Source organism: Lissotriton helveticus, chromosome 6 (assembly GCF_964261635.1).
Source record: "Lissotriton helveticus chromosome 6, aLisHel1.1, whole genome shotgun sequence".
Classification (NCBI taxonomy): Eukaryota; Metazoa; Chordata; class Amphibia; order Caudata; family Salamandridae; genus Lissotriton; species Lissotriton helveticus.
In genome coordinates this window covers 1089169708-1089191930 of record NC_136067.1, presented here as the reverse complement: position 1 = coordinate 1089191930, position 22223 = coordinate 1089169708, and the positions used below count along the sequence as shown (strand labels likewise).

The 22223-nt window shown below is 42.1% G+C and overlaps 1 protein-coding gene across 2 annotated transcripts in view; it reads left to right on the top strand.

The window, feature by feature from the left end:
* The window catches only part of RGS7 (regulator of G protein signaling 7), a 1941513-nt gene that overhangs the window by 1320151 nt on the left and 599139 nt on the right, over positions 1-22223 (top strand). For both annotated transcript variants that reach the window (XM_078646934.1, XM_078646935.1), the window contains exon 6: positions 9331-9382. In XM_078646934.1, the coding sequence (XP_078503060.1) occupies positions 9331-9382 (52 nt within the window). The remainder of the gene's footprint in view (positions 1-9330; positions 9383-22223) is intronic.

Here is a 22223-nt window from a genome sequence, read left to right as displayed (position 1 = left end):
AGTAGATGTATGTGTTTAGGTGAATTATATACCTGTGAAGTGTATTTATGACTAATGAATTTTCATATAAAGGCTCAAATAATGTGTGCATATTGATGATTGATATATGTTTGTATTTTAAAAGTGGGCACTGTTCTTATGTTAGCTGAACTCAATAGGCCTAACTTTCGTTCCCCCTTATTTGCTGTAAGTCAAACTGTTAATTCGAGTTATGTGTCCAAGGAAAAGTTTCTTTCACGTCTCTTTTGCAGGTGCAAGAATTTGTCCTCGTTATTTAGAATAACTTCTTTGTTCCAGGAGTTAGGCAGACTAGGGAGGAGAGGATATCTTTGAATGAGTATGAAGGAGTATTTCTTTTGTGTCTGGAAAGGCCTAGGAACCAAGGTCGTCAACACGAACCTGGACGTACTATTGCTTCATGGAAAATTATCTACTAGGCGGTGTTCATCTGAACGAAATATTCATGCTACTCGACTCATATAACATGAATGTGCTTCTTAGGAAGTCTTCACGTGCTGGCACCTTTATGGGACTTGCCTAGGAAATGCTAATTAGGGGTTCCACAATAGAGGTACTGTAGGGACAGATAGTATAGTATCTATTATCCATACATGAAGAAGACTCTGGATGTGGTTTCTATGATCATTTGTGTCTCAGTTTTGAAATTGGCTATCTTGGTCATGTTGCACTGCTTTAATATTATCCGTAGATTAGTAATTTTATTCGTGCCCATCTATTTTGACACTCTCATACTGAGGTATTTAAATGTCCAACTATTTTTGGCTTTATAATAAAATGATATATATTGGTTTAGGAGTCTGTGGTTCTTTGGGTTCATGGGAATTGGTAAAGTAGTTGGCTAATGATTTTTCCTCCCCTCCACACTTGCAAAGCATTCAAACAGGTAACCGGCCCGGGGTTCCAGAGTAAGTCTAGAATGTGGAACCCGGCTCCTTCAATACCAACCACTATAACAAAAAGCAAAGGGTGCTTCCCCCAAAGTTCTTATAAAAATATCTGTACTTCTAGGTTAATTATAGATGCTGAAGCTACAAATGACCCTCTGCCATTGGCAATTTGGAACAACTAATCTGTTCCATGAAACCTTCCAAAGTTCCTGGAAAGGATGGGTGGGCTAGTTACCTATTAATTAGTTACTAAGGCTCATTGGCAATAATAACATTTATTTATACTGCAGTTTTGGAAAATAAAGGGGCATATTACCAGCAACTAGCGATATTTATCGCTAAAAGCGCTTAGCAACTTTTTTTTTTATCGCTGCCTGTCGCTGGATATTTTAGCGGAGAAACCATGCTATTAGCAACGTTTTTCTCCATAGCGCTAAAATATCCAGCGATAGCGGCGTAATGCAAGAATATCGCTGAGAATATAGCGATATTCTCGCATTAGCAACAAAATGCTCTTAGCCATGTTATCCACCTCCCATTGGATAACATGGCTAAGAACTGGTCAGAGCAGGCGTTAGTTTTTGGCGATAGCGGGAATATTTCCATCGCTACGCCAGCCTTGTGAATAGGTGATAGCGACGTTATCGACTGCTTTCAGTCGCTAACGGGTTGGGTACGCCCACTTTGCATGTCATTAGCGATAAATATCGCTGACATGCAAAGCGGGACCCAAACCGCTCGCTATAGCCTTCAAGCTGTCTCTAACTGCTGTTAGCGACAGCTTGATAATAGGGCGATGGAATTTTCGCCGCTTAGCGGCCGAAAACGGCTGCTAAACCGGCGAAAAGTGCCTATCTCCCCCCTTGATAATATGCCCCAAAGTGTTCCTGCGTGATGGAGAGGATCCATGCTGGTCACCACTTCTAAGCAAGTTGCACATTGAGAAGCTTGTATCTACAGGATTCTCTCATCAGCTTAGCCTAAGTAGTACATAATTGACCATTGCAGCATGAATTCACCAGCTGACCTCAGCTAATGAAAAGATGATGCCCCTGATAAGCTAGACTTTCATAATTCAAGACCATTTAACAGTACATAAATAGTTTGGTTAAGATGACATTAAATAAAAAAGGTGCTAGTCTACTGTACACTCGTACTGTACATTAGTGGATTTCATGTCTACTTTTGATTAAGTAAATAGATATTTGCTGTTGAACAAACGGATCACCTTTAATGTCCAACAACATTTACCCTAAGCAGTCCCACTAACATAATGTCTGTTACTTTCAATAAAATATTTAGAAGCATGATCCCTGCCACTTGGACTGTCAATCACAGCCTCTATGCAACACTGTCGATGATGAACAACCACCCACTGTGAGAATAGGCTTGCTTCTTACTAGCATTACATTATGGAGATGATGTCATACTTTCATCCCTCCCATTAAGCCAATGCAACCTTGATACTTTCAATGTATGATGAGGAGAGTGATATGCCTGCAAATACTAAAAGAAACAAACACAAAGCTTTTGTTGAGCTACAAAAACAAAAACGCTGCTAAATTTGAAGGCAATCATTTAGATCTGGCTCATATCTATGGATACTTGGTGTGATGTTTCAAGACTGATTCATATGGAACGCCCCTTGACAGAGGTTAAAACCCATGCAAGTATAGTCATGAGAGGAGTAACAGCGTCTATTGACTATGGATAATTTTCTTTACAGATGTTCAGTTTTGCCTATAGGGCCAAGATAATTTAGTAGTTAATATAAAAGCAATCCTCTTTTGTGAATTGATTCTGTATGTAATTTACATTCCATTTAGAAAGACACCCTTAGCCTTAGAAAATCTATACCGTTGTAAATGTTACGAACAGAACTGGATATCCAATCTGCGAATTCCATGGTGTTTATTGAACTTTTGATAAATGCATATGGCATACAACATGATTTTGCTGGGACTTTATTGAGGTTACGTTCACCAATAGTGGATGTCAATGGGATGCAGAGAACTAATTAGAGGAGGTTCATTAAGCTTAAGGTTCAGACCATAACTATGGATCAAGTAACCTTTTTCAGATCACAGTTTAAGAAATATAAACACGTTCTACAGTACGAGGTGGGGTAGAGATCGCAATCTTGTAGGTTCTATAATATTTATGTGTATCATCATGCAAAGGTCCCCAACTTGTGTTTACTTTCACCCCCCTAAGTCAGTAAATGCTGTGTGAACATTAGCCAGGAGCTGGTTACACCTCGCAAAAGTCACAAGACTGTTTGTGCTAGGATTCTTTGATTTCTGGGTAGACTCAACAAGGAATTACGCAACTTGCTGGGAGGTGTTATAGTGTGGTTCCTAACGGTTATGACATACCGAGTGCAGTGAGTTATTATATGTCTGTTGCATATTCATTAGCAATCTCCTTTGCTACAACTAGTGATAAGTAGAGGATTGGTGCCCTAAAGAAACAAGACTGTTCTCCCTGGTAGTTTTCAAAGCTACGGCAAACTGCTTGTGTCTGCCACATGCGCCCAAGTCGGTGAGAAGCAATTCGATGTTGGCATGCGTGGAGTCGAAGCCCCACTCCAACCCAAGTTAATTATTAAACTTTAGCCTATAAATGGCCCTCAAAGAAGTTGATGACCCTGTAGAGGACCGCAAATGAAAAGCCTGCCAGAAATCCCCATGTAAGGCCAAAAGGAAAGCTGTTTCATCACATCATAACACAGAGTCATCATCGATACAAAACGAAATGCTAAAAACGGTCACAACTAGTACGATGCAGAAAGCTAAAGACAGTGAAGAACAAGCGCAAGAGATTAAACTGTCACTTACCGCCAGAAAGAAGATGGCGTCTTATGACCGCCGGTCAGGGGTGACAACCCAAGTACAAGCACACAGCCAGTGCTTGCAGAAGGTACCGGTCCAGAAGACCAGTGACTGTGGTCTGAATAGCATATGCTCTCGATGGCAGTAGAGAAGAGTGCGAAGTGCGATGCAGCTGTGTTTCTGAAACTGCCACTGCCATTGAACACCGCTAAAGAGCAGAATATTGGCGCCAGGTGGACTGCATGGATTGAAAAGTTCGATCATAGATGCCCTAGGAGATGTAGATGATAAGAAAATCATTAAATATTTAAAGAACCTTGTCAGTGAAGGAGTGAAAGAAGTGATGAGGAAAATTTCACAAGATGATGCAATATCATACTATCAGACAAAGGAAGCATTGGTAAACAAGTTCAATCTAATGCCAAATGTCGAATATGAAATGTAAATTTTAAACCAAGCAAGACGGCAAGCTGGTGAAACAATGGATGAGTTTTTTGAAAGATTTGATGTGCTTATCAGACACTGCAAGTTTAGTGAATTTAATGATGAGAAGCCATACCTCTCCAACTCATTGATGGCTTTCCGACTCTTTCAGAAGATGCATGTTGAGAGAGATGCTTAGCTTAGAAAAAGTGCTCCTGGAGAGCAGAAGAAAAAGCATATTGAGAAGCCGCTGATATTGAAGCTGAAACTGCGAAAAATGAATTAGCTTTGGTCATGAAAAGTGAGCTCAAGTGAGCATGCAAGTCGACTTCTTCAAAGAAGATAAAGTTGTGTTTCTGATGTATGTTTTAATTTTCACATGAACGCAGATGTCCAGCCATAGGACAAACGTGCAAAGGTTGCGGTAAAGAAAATCCCTTCATAATGGTTAGCAAAATGAAAGGGATACTAACTACATCACAGCAAGAAGAGAAAATTGATGTCAGAAGGTTGTAGAAGCATTCTTGCCATGGTCACAAGGCAAAAAAGCAACATAATTTACGATCAGTAGAAACCAGACAAAGTCGATCGTAGTCAAGTTCATCCTAGAAAGGCTTGTCAACGTAATTATCGAGCATCAGTGAGGAAGATGGATGTGCAATGATGGCATCAACCAAGGAAGGACAGGCACGTGTAGGTTTGGCTGTTTGTAAAGAAGAACAAAAGGCAAAAGCGAATCACCACACAAAACAACAGAATTCATTTGGATAGTGCCCCAAGATTACAATAAAAGTCAACAGTTGCCTCCTAACCTTTATCAAAGACAGCGGTGCGTCAAAACGTTCAACAGTCTATCTTCTGTGATCCTGTGCAGATCTCACTCTAAATGTAACAGAGTGAGTTTCACAAGACCAAACTCAAAATCCTTTGGGCATCTATTCTCTGATGGGGGAATGACTCCTGACCCATATAAAGTGCAAGCACTATAAGCTACCTAACTCCCACAAGATGTCACCGTGTTGCAATCCTTCTTAGTTATGGCCAGTTATTGCTCAAGTTATTTGTGGCTTTGCTACTGTGAGTGCCTCATTGAGAGACTTGACAAAACTAGATGTCTCTTTCCAGTGGTCTAATAATTGTGATCAAAGCTTCAAAAGAATACAATTTGTGATTGAAAATGCAACAGAGATGGCCTATTTTGACCCTAAGTTACATACTGGGATCACAGTCTTTGCGATTTCGGTGGGGCTGGGGCAATCCTTGCTCAACATAATGTTCATCTACATTCTTGGAGACACATTGTGGCAATGCCTGTTGAAGCCTGTCTTCTTACATAGAACATGCCTATTTTCAGCCGGAGAAAAAAAGCCCAGCTACAGTCTGGGTCTGCAAACATTTTCATGTGTTTCTATACGAAAAGCGTTTTGCTATCAAAACAGATCACTAAGCTATGCTTACTATTTTTGGAAACCCGAAAGCCATGATGCCACCTTGCAATGAGATTTAGGGATTGCAGCTGCAAGAATATAACTCTGCAATTGTGCACAGCCATATAAAGATCAGTACCCTGCTGATTACTTTTCCCGAGTACTGTTACAATTCGACATTCACAGGGGCTGAGGAGTACATTAAATTATTTGTGAGGGCCAGCACACCAGCAGCCCTATCTATTGAACATATCAAGGCTGCTACTAAGGCTGATAAGCACATGCTTATCCTAAACTCAATCATGGAAGAAGCATGCTTGACCTTTGGCTGCCGAAGTTGAATTAAAAAAAATGTACAGGATGAACTGTCTATTACCAAGGAATATGTTGTGTTGAGAGACTCACAAATTATCATACCTGAGAGCCTAACACAGCATGTCATTGAACTCACCCATGAAGGACGTCATGGCATTGTAGCTACCAAAAGAGACCTAAGACACAGAGTGTGATTACCCCACGTATATGAGGAAGTATAACAGCAACTACCTTTCTCCCAAGTGACACAACACCCATTGACAATGTCTGACCTTCCTGCACATGTGTGGGAAAGAATTGAGGGGCATATTATCAAGGGGGGCGATAGGCAATTTTCGCCGCTTTAGCGGCTGTTTTCGGCCGCTAAGCGGCGATAATACTATCGCCCTATTAGCAAGCTGTCGCTAACAGCAATTAGCGACAGCTTGTAGGCATAGCGAGCGGTTTGGGGCCCGCTTTGCATGTCAGCGATATTTATCGCTAATGACATGCAAAGTGGGCGTACCCAACCTGTTAGTGAATGAAAGCGGCCGCTAACATCACTATCGCCTATTACCAACACAGGCGTAGCGATGGAAATATTTGCGCTAAGCGCGAATTTCTCCAAAAACGAACACCTGCTCAGACCAGTTCTTAGCCATTATATCCAATGGGAGGTGGATATAATGGCTAAGACCCTGTTAGCGATAATGCGTGAATATCGCTGTATTCTCAGCGATATTCACGAATTTTGCCGGGAATTTTATCGCTTTTGAGGTAAACGCTGCTAATAGCACGTTATCTCAGCAATAAAATCCCGTGATGCGCGGCGATAAAAAAATTGCCGCTAACCCTACTTAGCGATAAATATCGCTATTTGTTGATAACATGCCCCTGAGTTGATTTCTTCGAGCCTTTAGAAAACAGACATTATCTCCCAACAGTCATCGATGAGTATTCACATTTTCCTTTAGTAGAAGAGTTGTCGTCAACTACCCAGGATAAGGTCATTGAATGGCAGGATGACATCTTTGCAGCATAGGGGATCCCCACCATTCTTAAATTTGTTCAATAGCAAGAATTCAAGGACGTTTTTGTCACACAAAATGTCAAGCACCAAAAAAGCATCACCTCTGTGGCCTCAAGCTAATGGTGTTGTTGAATGATTCATTGGTACCCTTAAATGTGTAGCTCAACGAGCATGGATGGAGGGAAACAACTTAAACCAGGCCCTAAGCCAAGCCCTCCATGCCTATCGTTCAACTACTCATACCACAACTGCTGAGAGTCCTGCCACCTTACTATTTGGGAGAGCCATCGAAACTAAACTGTCCCAGTGTACAGTAGACAGATCTTTGATACAGATAAGGTTTGCATCACAGACACTTTTTGGAAGTGCCAGATAAAAACATATGCTGATCATCGGCGGCAGGCTCAGGAAACAGCCTTTAATGAAGGTGAGTGGGTCCTGGTCAAGCAGAAACAGAACAGAAAACAGACACACCATTTGATGTGGATCCATGCAAAGCATATATCACATGGGACTCGTCGTACTTAAGCATCTACCTCGAAGATCACTAATTCCTGCAATCATGAATGAGGCAACCCCTATTGACAGTCCAGATTAAGAATCAGAACCGGTGCCATCAGTGCCACTATCAGAGTGCATCTCAACTATCTCATACTACTTGTCTGGCCGACTAGTGCGAGCGCCTCAACGCCTTATTGAAGAGATATGATGTGACTATTGTTTGTACTTTTTATTTAACAAGGGGGGATTTTATGGCGTGAAACTATGTGAGCTACGACCCTTGCAGTTCTGGGCCGACTCAACAAATTACATAACTTGCTGGGAGGTGTTAAGGTGTAGGTATTGAAGGTTATGACACACTGAGCGTGCAGTGTGTAATTGTATGCTGAGGAACAGGATGTACAATCCAGAGCTCTGTGTGTGGCATATTCCTATGCATGCTCCAAGGGCTGGGGAGGGCGCTCCATACTCTAATGCACACCAGTCCGGATTTACTCATATAACCTTTATGAAACAGAGGCTTTTTGGCAGTGCACGTGTTAAGTGTGCATTTTAGTCCACACTTGAGAAAAAGTAATAAAGCAGGTGCACACCTGTTTATTAAACACAATCACTAAGGGACATATTATCAAGGGGGTTTATCTCCGCTTTTTTGGCTTTAAAAGCCAAGAAAGCGGAGATAAAATTATCTCCCTATTACCTAGCTGTCGCTAACACCAGTTAGCGACAGCTAGTAGGAGATAGCGACCATCTTGGGCCCCTCTTTGCATGTCAGAGAAATGTATCACTAATGACATGCAAAGTGGGCGTGCCAAGATGTTAGCGACTGGAAACAGTCGCTAACATCGCTATCTCCTATTACCAACTTTTGGAGATATTCGCGCTAAGCGCGAATATCTCCAAAAGCTAACACCTGCCCTGAGCAGTTCTTAGCCATGTTATCCAATGGGAGGTTGATAACATGGCTAAGAGCATTAGCTCGGTAATGCCTGAATATCGCTGACTTTTCAGCGATATTCATGCATTGCGGACGATTTTTATCGCATTTGCGATAAACCTTGGTAATAGCAAGGTTTATCTGCGATAAAAATCGCCGCAGGTCGGCGATACATTTTTGTCTCTAACCAAGCAATAGCGATAATTATCGCTATTGCTTGGTAATATGCCCCTAAATTCCTTGAGCGTCCTGTGAGGAGAAATAGGGACCTGCTGATGTCAGCAGCCCTGTACCCCTCCATCCAAGTGTTCATGAAAGCCTATTTTATTGTATGTACATCCCTGAAAAGGCCTTTCAGGGACATATTCAGGATTTGTTTCTAACCTTCCTTTAGGAGTGGAAATATAACGGTGAAAGCAATACTCATGCCCTGCATGATCTTTGGTGTACGTGCGTCAACAGTTTCCACACAGCTCTGCTGTCTCCTTTGCAAAACTATCACCGGGGAATCGAGGCTGGGAAGACTACAGATGCTAGTGCACTAACATATTCAGCTGGCCTTGCACCTCCCTCTCCCCAAATATGCCTGGGATTAAACCATGTGTGCACTTTAATTTGCACACATGCAGCACGTGCACAGATTACTAATTACCATAAAATGAAAAGTCACTTTTTCTAACATGAGTATGGTCCAATTTTAGGGTTGCTGGAAAATCTATACAACTAGCCATAAATGTCTTTATTTTAGTGAGTTATGGGCAGAGAAAATTATATAAGCGTGCTCTACCGTTGACATTTTCTGGTATTGAGATGTTTTTTCTGGCTCTTGGCCACCACTCTATGACTGGCAAAGACTTGTGTGCACCTTAGTTCTAATTTCATCAAACCTTTGAGGAAAAACACAATGTAAATGCATGTTAAAGAAGGGCAGTGGTTTATGGTTGTCTAACCAAATTCCCTCTATTTCTCTTTTCCATAGACTCCCTATTTTTGGCCATCAAATTGTTGGGAGCCAGAAAATACAGACTATGGTAAGACTCATTCTGGACATTGCTTATGATGTGGAGTTTAATCACCTGTTAATAAAAATAAAAAAAGCTGATATTATCTACTTATGCAGAAGAAATATTAGTAAACTCACAATTCCAGGCTTTGCTGGGATATCTTGCACGTTTTGACTCTGTACTATGCAATCATCACAGTGCACCTTTCAGATGTGCAAGAAACATATGCACATTTGACTTAAAGATAAGAATCATGGCAGTAAGGTAAACATTTATTGTCAATGGTTTGTAGCCATGCTGTGCAGCATCCCGGAAGTAATGCATCATGGCTAAATAAGAAAAGACAAGCGCGGCCTCGACATTTTGCATGCGCACATCCACAAAATGGCACCATTGCTTTTTTTGTTTTCTTTTTATTTGCCAATCCTAGTTGGATCGACAAAAAAAAAGAAAAAATATGCGAAAGCATATTCTGAAGCATGGTTTCGCAGAGCAACATGGAGGGCGCAGATGGTGGAGAAGCTAGGCGGAGGGTGCACTGGCCAGCATGGGGTACCATTACAGGTAGCAGGGTTCTTTCTCACTGGACCAATCAGCTATTGGGTGTGAAAACAACAACCATGATATTTTGTTCACTTAGTGATTTGCGGAAATGCCATTTCCCCTCCTATGTTACAATTCTGTGTTCTTGATGGTCAATCAATGTTTCCTACGTCACAGATGTAGGATCATTACTACAAAGCTTTTCTCAGGAGGGTGCAAGCTCAAAAGTGAGATTGCAAGCCTCACACGGGGCTTTTCAAATGATCAATTCACCAAATGTATCAAAGGGATTTACAAATGTAGGAGAACATGGTGATGAAATGTTATGGAATCACCCTCTCTTTAAATAATCAAGATCTTGGCTCATCCCTGGCTTTTTCATATTCACTGGTTCCCTAAAGAAGGGGCAATGGTCAACGGGTGGCAGATTTTCCATTGTGGTCCTTACTTGGACCGTCGTACAAGGTTTGATCACAAATTGACAAATAATTGTATATGTCTTTAAGATGTGGTCATGCTGTGTGTGATTTGCTTAAATTATTTGTCAGCATTATGCATACTCCTAAATGTTGCTGGATGTGGAGCAATGTATTGTACCTACTACTTTCTGTAAATTTGGGATTTAGCACAATAGTGTAGCAAACCCCCTGTCTTCATTTCGCAAAAAAAATCCAGATTATTCCAATAACAGATTTACACAGCAAATATTTTCTGTGAGAAATGACATTTCATGTTTTGGGGATCCTTGTGCACTCTCATTTATTCTGTGAACTGCTCCCATATCCGTTATGGGTCTCACCTATAGAGCTATTGCAGACAATATACTAATGGTGTGCGTTGCGTTGTATATCATTGGTTACTTTCATTTCAATTTCATTTGCCTGATTTTTATTCAATGACTTTCCTTTCTTTACTTGTATTTGTCCCTCTCCTTGAACATAGCTTTTTTACCATCCTTTTGATCGGCTGACTTGTATACCTCCGATATTACATTCAGGAAACTAATGTTTTCTTTTGCTTTTAGCACTGCATAGCAATGCATGTGTTTTCTTGCTCTCTCCTCTTCTCTCTGGTGACCCCCCCATGCCTCTGTCCTTTTTTCTTTATCACAATTGCTTTCCCCTCCTGTACCCCTCAAGCTCAGCAATAATTTAACCTGTCCCTCTCATTGCGCCTCCTCCCCTCCTAGCTCACTGCAGAAAGAGGCTGGCCGCTTTTAGCTGCTGACTCATACCCCACTTGCCTGTTTCTCTCTCAGCCAACCCTGTTAGTGCACTCTCAAGTTGACTGTCACATTATCTTACACAAAATGAAAATGTCTGCTGTCTCTTTGCGGCAGCCATCTTGAGAGTATAGAAAGTATAGAGAACAATGGGCCTCATTTATGAGGCTGTGCGTCACTTTTACGCTGCCGGTGCGTCACTTTTTGTGACGCACCAGTGGCGTAAAAAATGCACCCTGTTGCGACATATTTACAAAGTGACACATCTTGTTAGATGCGTCACTTTGTAAGCCCCTGCGCCACATTACACCTGCGCCAGGTATAATGTATGCCTGGGAGGCGTATTGACGCAAGAAAGGGTCGTAGAAGTGACGCAGTGAAATCTATGAGATTTCACAGCGCCACTTCTAGGACACCATTGCGTCAAAATCTTGTGCCTGCCTCACAGCAGGCATAAGACTGACGCAGGCCCTTTCACATGGGGCTTGCCCCATGTGAAAGGAAGCATTGCTGGAGTTGCGTCACTTTTGTGGCACACTGCAGCAATGCGTCACGTTTGCGCTTACAGACACGTCAGAAATACTGACGTATCTGTAACTCCTTGCGACATGATGCATCATACATTAAATATGACGCATGAGGTATGTCGCAAGGAGTGCGCACTGAGAAGTGACGCATCGCTGCTTTCACGCAGCGATGCGCCATTTCTCATAAATGAGGCCCAATGTTTTCTAGTTTTTCCAGATGGCCACTGTATTGCCTCGTCTGTCACATTGCATCACCCAAAACTGTGCTGATCTTGAAAGTGTAAAAAAAATGTTTTCAATTTGGTTGCTATGCATTTGGAATCGTTGTTTGCTGCTATTGGCTTTACTAATGCTGGTGCTTTGTAAAAGCATCAGTCTTTGGCAAAATCAATAGCGGTGGCCAGAAAACATTGGAAAAAGGGAGACATATTGGCTTAACTAATGCTATTTACTTCTATTAAGTGCAAATAATTGGTTAAGTTAAACAATGAACACTCGCCTGCCCAATCAGCATTCTGAATGTTTGACACTTGCATCCAAGAAAACAAAACGTTTCAATACCTCTTTTGCATTGCCTGTTAATAATGCCTTCTGTTCTTTGTCGAGGATTCTGTGATGATTTCTGAATTATTAAAGATCACATTCTAGGGAGAAGCAGAGTGTATCAATTACGGCACTGACAAAGAATGACTTCTAAAACTATTTAGGAGAAGCAAAGATAGATCATTTATTTCAGTGATAGCTTTGCACCAGACACAGAAAGGATCTTGCCAGTGAGATAATTAATCTTCACTGAGGAATGAAAGAAGTCTGTGACACCGCAATTGTTCTTTCATTAGCAAAGCTAATTTGGGGGAAACATATTCTGTTCTCTTTTTGTTGGATTAATTAATGTCTCGCCTTCAAAATGGTTTCATTGTCTACTCATTATGAACGACTTAATGCGTTCTTGAATGACAAAGACAGAGTTATGCGGGGCTGGTGCTGCAAATGTGTAAAAAGCATTTTTCCTTTTCAGTAAATTTTGTCCACACAGGTATGTTCTATTACATTTGATCTCCGGGCGTTTCCTCCTAACTACTATCTGTAGCTGCAGTGGTGTCTGCAAATCCAGTAGCCGGGACCTTCGGTGGATATACATGCTTTTGTCAATTATTTTATATAATCACCCTCTATAAAATGCTCAGCCAACCAGAAGACAGAGAATGCAGATGCTCACTATTGACGTTTCCCTTCATTTTAAGTGTGCTACAGGCACATAATGCAGGCACAGATGGTTAAAATGGGCATCCCACATTCACCCTGACACCACCACTTCACCAAAAAACTTGGGGGCATATTACCAATAAGAAGCGATATTTATCGCTAAATAGGCTTAGCGACGATTTTTTTTTATCGCTGCCTATCTCTGGATATGTTAGCGGAGAAAACATGCTATTAGCAACGTTTTTCTCCATTGTGCTAAAATATCCAGCGATAGCGGCGAAATGCGTGAATATCGCTGAGAATACAGCGATATTCACGCATTAGCGACGAAATGCTCTTAGCCATGTTATCCATCTCCCATTGGATAACATGGCTAAGAACTGGTCTGAGCAGGCGTTAGTTTTTGGCGATAGCGGGAATATTTCCATCGCTACGCCTGCCTTGCTAATAGGCGATAGCGACGTTGGTGACTGCTTTCAGTCGCTAACAGGTTGGGTACGCCCACTTTGCATGTCATTAGCGATAAATATCGCTGACATGCAAGACGGGCCCCAAACCGCTCGCTATCGCCTAAAAGCTGTCGCCAACATCAGTTAGCGGCAGTTTGCTAATAGAGCGATAGAATTATCGCCGCTTAGCGGACGAAAACGGCCGCTAAACCGGCGATAATTGCCTATCGCCACCCTTGGTAATATGCCCCTTAATCTGTGGAGCTGTAGAAAGTGGCAATTTTAGGCCATTAACTAAACCCACAGTCATGAAAGCACTTTAACTTAGACTATTAAGGCCTCCCTAGAGTCCAAAGTTAGCATCCACATATTTGCGTATAAAGTGACTAGTGCTAAAAGCTCAATAAGTTTAACTAACGTCACAGGCACATAATGCAGGCACAGATGGTTAACATGGGCATCCTGCATGCACCCTGACACCACCACCTCACCAAAAAACATAATCTGTGGAGCTAAAGAAAGTGGTAACTTTAGGCTATTAACTAAACCCACAGTCATGAAAGCACTTTAACTTAGAATATTAAGGCCTCCCTAGAGTCCAAAGTTAGCATCCACATATTTGCTTATAAAGTGACTAGTGCTAAAAGCTCAATAAGTTTAACTAACGTCACAGTTAAAAAGTGAAAAGTTCCATAAGCAGGCAGGCAAAATAGAACAAAAAGCAACAGCAATTTCCTAGAGCATGATAGACATCCAATAGACGACCCGACCAAACCTGTCATAATAAGGCATATTATACAGTTTAGAGGCTGTGTGAAACGTTTGACACACATAGGCATAGTAGAGTTTAATTTTCAAGAGATTGAAGCCATATACCCCGCCATGGCTCAAGTCAACCATTAAGAGCCGATTGCTCCCAAGTGAAGTTTAAAGTTTAAGGGAACACGCTTCAAGCTTCGCGCTCTTATGTTCCAGACCCAATTGAAAAATCTCGAAAGAGCAAAAACTATTGGATACTGAGCATCAGGGCTAAACAGGTGCAATGTCTGTACTTACTGTGTGACACCCAAAATTTTACAAATTGGTATAATCCAATTTTCCTGGGGGGGGGGGGGCGTATATTTGGGGCAAAATATAAAAAAATGTGCTTCTGATTCTTTAGCTGGACTGGGTATATAGATGGCACCTCAGAACATTAAGGAGAGAAAGATTTTGGACCTGCAATGTGGCAACACTAGGGACAGCTGGAAGGCCAACCCCCTGAGGACTCTGTCTGAAGATGACCACCGGACTATTGATTCTCTCCAGGGCCACTTATACTAGCCCCCTTTTACAGCATGTGGACCAGTTGGGGGAAGACTTGGGCTCCACTGTCCCCCAGATGTCCTGCATTACCGCCCGGAGGCCATGGGGTCTTCGGAGAGTAGAGTAAAGGATAATGGAGGCGTAGGCAGGCAGTGAAACCAGATTCCCACAGACTGCACTCCTTTTGAGGTACCTAGGAGCTCGCCATCAGGTGTAAAACGAGCCCATTATTGTTAAAATCATCCCAACAGCCCTGAGATATTAATTGTTAAACTTTGTGACTTATGACCCCTTTTGGACAAAATGAGCATGGGGGGCTCTGCCGTATTTTCTTAAATTATCTGCAGGGTGGGCCAGTGCTCATTGGTCACTTTTGAGATTTTTTTAACCATTTTCCAAGGAGGGGGCATGTGTGGGAGCCCCCTCCCCAGACTCTCTCCTGGCCCGGAGATCCCATCCCCTGGGCCAGCATAACTTTAAAGGGGTCCCAGGCCCCGGAAAAGAAATACTTGGTCCCAGGAACCCATTTCTGGGAACCACAAGAAGGAAGCTGCTACCAGCCGTTGGAGCATAAGGGAAGTGTTTCTGCATGGCGGAAGCAAGAAAGAAGACAGGCTGGCCCCCACACCAGACATTGGAGTTGGCCAGGCAGAGGGAGTGGGCTGGAATCGCTGAGGCTTGGAATCTGCCTTGGGGTTGTCGTTGGTGGGACCAGATATCCTTATGAGAATATAGAAGAGCAAAAGAAAGGTTCATGGCTCTACTGAATGCAGCAGGGTAGCCAATAATAAAATATTCACTGTTCTGGTGAGCAACCACCGCAGAATTCCCTGCAGTGCTTAATTCCCATAAGTTTCTCTTTCGTGTGGTGGCCCCAGGAAGGCTGGGGCGCCACCAAGTGCCCTAGGGATATGTTTGGTGGGCTGAAGAAGCCCACATGACACCCTTGTCTAACTTTTTAAACTTCATCTTAAGTCTCCCCAATCTTAGGAAACCTGACTGAAGAGACTTTTCCATCATTTCTAAAACACTCCTAAGGTTGGATCTTTTGTTGGACAACTTGGGAATGCAACAATCTCTAGTGTTTGGTCCTATGGCTGCAGCATTCTATGTGGCTTAGAGTTGTACAAGAAAGACTCTTGTTATGCTCATTTTAAATCCTTTATTGACAGTGTATTACTAATAATATTTTTGGCAAACAGTACAATGCTTTATTGACCCGGTGACTACATTTAATCTTGGCCATTGCTTTCAAAGGTATAATTGTGATTTTTACCGTGGTTAGTGTTTTTTTACCATGGTGAGCCCTTGATAAAGCTAATAGGCTTTCCTTATAATATTTTTGTAATGGCCCCTTGATAAGGTTAATAAGCGTGTCTTTCATTTTGATGTGGTGAAGTTTGAAAAAGCCAATACGCCGGTTTTATTTAACGTGGTACCCCCTCATATTGTGATGTTTTATCTGGATGGTTGGGGGGGACTGTGATTTTAGAGGTCATGACCCAGTATGGCAGCAAAGGTAGTCTCAATCTGCCTGGTGTATATATATTTGTACATTAATGTGTAGTATTTAGTAGCTTGTGTGGACAAAATGTACTCTTCATTTTTCAAAGATAAAGCACTGACTGGACAATAATTTTTTGAGTGTTATTATTGCATGCCAGCAGACTGTGATCATTAGCCCAAATCACTTTATCTGAGTACGCCTTGGACTGTTTAGCTGTGCTACACTGATAGATTCAAGTGCTACTATGGGGTGCTTGGTTCCCAGTACAGACAAATTGTCGACCTATCACTTGTGCAGGCCTCACGTATTGGCCTTCTAATAATCCAATTTCTTACACATCCATACGGGAAACATCCATTACAACGCAGTCATTACATTGCACTGCTTTTACAATGCAACTGTTACAATGCAACTGCCTTTACATTATATGCCATTACAATGCATGTCACTACAAAGCATGCCATAACAACGCATACCTTTACAACACATGCCATTGCAACAAATTATAAGGTAAGTAAAGGAGATTTTTTAAGTTTTAGTGTTTGTATTGGTTTTGGGGTAGATGGGAATAGTAATTTTTACCCCAACGCTATCCAACACTTTCCCTACTGTTGCACTCACTGGAATTGTAACAATAATTTTTACCCCAACGCTATCCAACTCTTTCCCTACTGTTACACTCACTCGAGTGGGAACAGTAATTTTTACCCCTCCACTTTCCCTATTCTTGCACTCACTGGAGTGGGAATATTATTTTTAACCCTACTCTATCCAATACTTATCCTCCTGTTGCACTAAAAGTATTATACGTTGTCATGGTATGCATTGTAATGGAATGCGTTGTAATGGTAGTCTTTAAAAATGCGTTGTAATGGCATGTGTTGTAAAATCATGCAATGTAATGGTAGTTGTGATGTAAAAACTGCGTTGTAAAAGCATGCGTTGTAATTGTTTGCGTTGTAACGTCATATATTCCCTCCATACATATATATTCCCATATTTACAGATATCCCAGGGGTGGAAAAAATCTAGCCTGATCAACTTAGAAGAGTATTTCTAACATACACTCAATACTCTCTAGGGATGGTGGTTTCCTCTCTGATATTCGTAAGGCTACTGTGATATACATAATTGCTCTTGAAATATGCTGCCCGCGGCTTACTTCTATAGACACCAGGATCCACAAGTTTAGAGGATGGAGAGAAGTCTCAATGTGATTTCAGTGCCTGAATGAACTGTGGTTTGCCCTCCCCCTTTTTAACCAATTGGAAAGGGGCTGGTTATAATCTGGAAGGAAGTGTTTTCGCAATCGTAGTTCTATTTCTTCTTTAGTTTTTGCCTACAATGGAACTGACATTATATATATATATATATATATATATATATATATATATATATATATATATATATGTGTGTGTGTGTGTGTGTGTGTGTATATATATATATATATATATATATATATATTTATTTACGACTCCTGTTCCATGGGTGATCGCTTTTATAATTCTAAAGCTTTATTGCATTGTCGGCATCAAGATCAACGTCAAAACTGCCTTCAAATACAAGGGACACATCACCTACGAAACCTCTGTTGGCATCAAAACAACAGCGACCGATGTCAAGACACCAAATGCCTGCAGGGGCTCTGCCCCATGATGTCATGAGATGCTTTGCTGAAAGGGACTCCGTTGGCAGCTGTGCACCGCCGTTTGACATTAAGACTTGCATCTCAGGCGAACACTCCAAATACGGCAAAACATCACAGGTCGAACTTGAGGCACTCATCATCGAGAGGGACACTGTTGACGACAAAGGCATGCATTGCCGAGAGGAACTTTGTTGACAGCCACACTTTGCCTTTCGATGTTGAAACATGCATCACTGGAGTAGACTCCATCAAAGGCATCTCATCGCTGATCGATGTTGAAGCATGCAACCCCTACAAGTTCTCCGTTGACTTCGAGATAGGATTAACCTACTGCTCTGTCAATGGCCCACTGATGTTTGACATCGAGTAATCAGCCTAGCCAGACACTGAGAGTCCACACTGCGTTGCCATTGAAGCATCAGTTGACGTCAAGGCACTTTCACCAACAGACCCAGGACAAGCATCATCTAAACGCCTAAGGCCAAAGTCTCCTTCAGACTCACTTTCTTCAGAGGTACAAATGTTACCTGATCAGCCATAGACTCCTTAAATCCCAGTTAACCTCTCACCATGCTGGCTAGAAAGTGCCCTTCAGTGGCCTGTACATCATAGTCCAAACTCCGAGTATTCACAAACTTACTCTCTGTCAAGGTCTGCTCCACAGCCATCTCCAAAGTCAATACCACAGGCTACTGCTAGGGCTCCTCCAGCTCGTTTGTGCACTGCGCCGAGATCTCCAAGAAAATCCAGGTCACCTACAAGGTGTTGATCTCACCGCAGAACCAGATCCTCCTCACCATCTCAGAGGTCTTGCCGTTCTTGCTCACGACATCACAGAAGTAGATCTCCCACCTGGTCTACTTCTACAAGATCTTCAATAAGGGATTACTCACCCACACTTACTGACAGTCCACTGGTGAGAGTATCCCCATTAAATGATCTGACCACTTTCAACAATGTGTTGGTTGTGGTGCTTCTAAGTTGAACATTGATATCCCAGCACCCACAACACCCTCATCTGTCATTTTTGAGACTTTACACCATAGGGCATCATCGAGACCACTGCTCCCTCTACTCCCAGGAAGGTTCCAGGCAGCAATGGACCTGTTTCTCACTCCATACTCCTATGAGCGGCTTCATCGCAAATTCTTAACAAATATGAGGCTCTAGATCAACAAGGCCAGTAATTCCTCAATACTGACCCACCACCGTAGGTGGTCATCATAGCCACTGCCAGGAAGAACACTCTGTCACTGTCCTCTCATTGGTTCCCCAGGATAAAGACAGCAAGCACATGGACGCCTTGGGAAAAATAGTTGTGCAGCACATCTATTTCTTTCATGAAGGTAACTAGCACATTAGCCGTGCTAGGGAGATATGGCCGGTCTACCTGGGACTCTCTGTCCAGGTTTACAGACAGATACACAAGGAACACAGGCAGGACTTTCAAGAGTTTCTACAGGAAGGGGGTCCTGTCTCCAACCAGAATATTAGTGTGGCTGCAGACACATCTGACTTGGCTGCACATGGGTATTCAAAAGGAACCTGTGCCAGATGATCATCATGGCTTCACCTTCCAGGCCTTAAGGCAGAGGCACACCAGCGGATTCTTAACCTTCCGTTCCATGGTAATTGAATTTTTGGCTCCCAAACAGACAATGAGATGGCTAAAATGAAGACAAAGCAAGATACACTGAAAGCCATGGGTCTTGATAAGCGGAAGGACGTCCATCAAAGATACCCGCTCTATGATAAATGACCCTATCAACCGAGTGTTCAAACCCCTCACAGGGGTCTGCAGCAGCAGCAGCACCAATAAGACTAGTCTCATTATCATCCCTGTAGACCAGATCAGGGAACAGAAGCTATTGATATATGCCTCCAAAACGCCAGCCAAACAATGAGCCATTGCTTCGCTCATCTCTGTTACCCACTCCTATGGAGAAAAATATCACCAGGCACCTGGACGAGTGGCAATTCATCATCAGCATCAACATGGTCCTGAGTATTGTTCAGAGTTGATACTCACCATCTTTCAAGTCTGCTCCTCCTCCTGTTCCACCTTCAAACACCACCAGCGAGCCCTCCTACCAAGTCATGGTCTGATAAGGCCTCAAGGCCAGACTTGGCCAAAGCCACACCACTGGGATTCAATGCTTCACACAAGACAGACCACTCAGGAGAGGGGGAGGACTGACGGTTATATATCACAACTCCTTACAGTACTCCTTCCAGACAACATCCAACTCGGCCTGTGAAGCACTTTCCTTTAGTTTTTACACTACTCTTCATAACTCTTTCAAGGGCATCCTTCTCTACTGACCTCCAGGTCCAAGAGGGGGCTTCCTAGAGTCCATCTGGAACCTGTTAAAAGATGGGCTTTGCTCCGACTCATTTACGATCCTTGGAGACTTTAAATTCTATTTGGAAGCACTCATTGACCCCAACACAATTAGCCTGGGGGAGGTGATGAATAGCGGAGTATTAAGGCAACTTGTAGTACGCCCAACTCACGTAGCAGGGCACACCTTAGACAGGATTTTTTATAACAACGGTTACATGACCTGCACTGAGGTGTAACCACTTGCCTGGAACGACCACGCTGCTATGCACTTCGAGTTGACACCTCCTAAACCCCATCACTGCAAGGAAGAACCCAAAAAGGAGATAGAAACAAGAGCCTAGAATAAAAGTAAAGGCTCTGAGTTAGGAGATATACTTAGGGCAACAGCCCGCCCTCTCCCTCCAGCAGTAGAGGTCGCCACAACCGTTTATATAGAGTGGATGGATACAGTGTGCAATGAACTAGTCCCGGTGAAACCTATGAACCCCCAAGCGTGCTCACCCATCAGCCCACTGGCTTTCTGAAGAATTGAGGAAGCAAAAACACGCTTGTAAGCACTTAGAGAGCATCTGGAGACGAGGCTAAAGTTACTCTGATGAAGAGTCTTACAGGCAGAGCCTTACCCTTTACAAAAAACTACTATTCAATACCAAAATGATGTTTTTCACAGAGTAAGTCATGCAGACGAAAACCTCATCCAAAGAACTCTTTAAGACAGTAACTAAACTGACCGCCCCTAGTATCCCTAAAATTCAGAGTAGGCATGAACTATGTGAGGAAATACGTAACAAATGACAAAAAGTCCCTAGTTGGCCTATAGATCAGGCTGAGAGGGAGATTCCTCAATACGAATGACAAGGGGTGGAGGGGAGGGAGGGAGAGGCTAATTAGCCAGCAGATGCCATAACCACATGAAAAATAAATCACAGATATTGAGGGAAAATTATCTAAACAAAATTCAAATCACAAAATGTATGTACTTGTACAAATTTTTAATTCACAATAAACAAAAGTTAATATACAATACCAGTTTAAAAAACATAAAAATGTACTTGTAGGTGTACATGGGTACAGAAAAATAATTTAAAAACACAAGAACACAAGTTGTCGACGCAGCGTTTCGGTTTCTATGATTTTGACCTTCATCAGGACAGGGTTTCTAGAAGAAGAAACATCTTATTTAGAAAGAGATCTATTACATTTTAATCATCAGTTTGTTCATACATTATTAACATTAAAAATATTAAAAAACCCATATTCTCTGGTATGTTTGCTTGACAAGTACAATGTCATATTTTTCCTTTTATATAGGTGGGCGCATTTCCGCCTCTTTTATTAAACATGTGGTATGGTCTTGGGGGGGACAAGGGGGAAGGACACCCTTCGAAGACTAGGGTTTGTAGAATATTGCACAGACCCAGTGATTAGGGTAGGGGTAGCACATGACTAGTAAGGTCTTGTATTGTGGCCAGTTTTTTAAAAAATTACTGGAGCAAGTGGTGGTTTACAGATTTACTGACGTTATAAAAACCCTTAATGATGGAGTTGTACCCGTACCTTTGGAAAGAGAAGACAGGATCCTCTCTATTGGGTTCTGTATACGTGTTGTTGCAACCAAACGTTTGGAGGCACGTTCCCTTGAGTGATGTGGTAGTTCTAGAAAGGATATTTTTTATTTATCATCTCAAGTCATCATAGGGTTTACTGCTACGTTATTAAGACAACCTGAAAAAATTACCTTAGCAGTTAGTCTTATTGGTGTATTCTTTAATTCTATTCACCAATGAGATGGTTCAAGTGCGAACTCTGTAGTGGCTATCTTCTTCAATTAGATAGTCTCTGTCGGAGCCCTGTGTTGTGGCAAAGGAAAGATAAATACACTGTGTGTTCTTTCTAGTAGTATCTCGAGACTTTCTGATAGGAACGGTATGTACGATTACCTTAAAAGAATTCAGTATTCCTGGTATATGTGTTGATATACATCGTTACTCAGGTTGATTAAAAGGATCTCTTTAGAGGTTACTTTCTTCAATTAGCAATGCTCTGTCGGGGTCCAAAAGCGTCCACTATATTGGGAGAAGCCATATATACACTGTTTCACTATTGTGATTTAGATT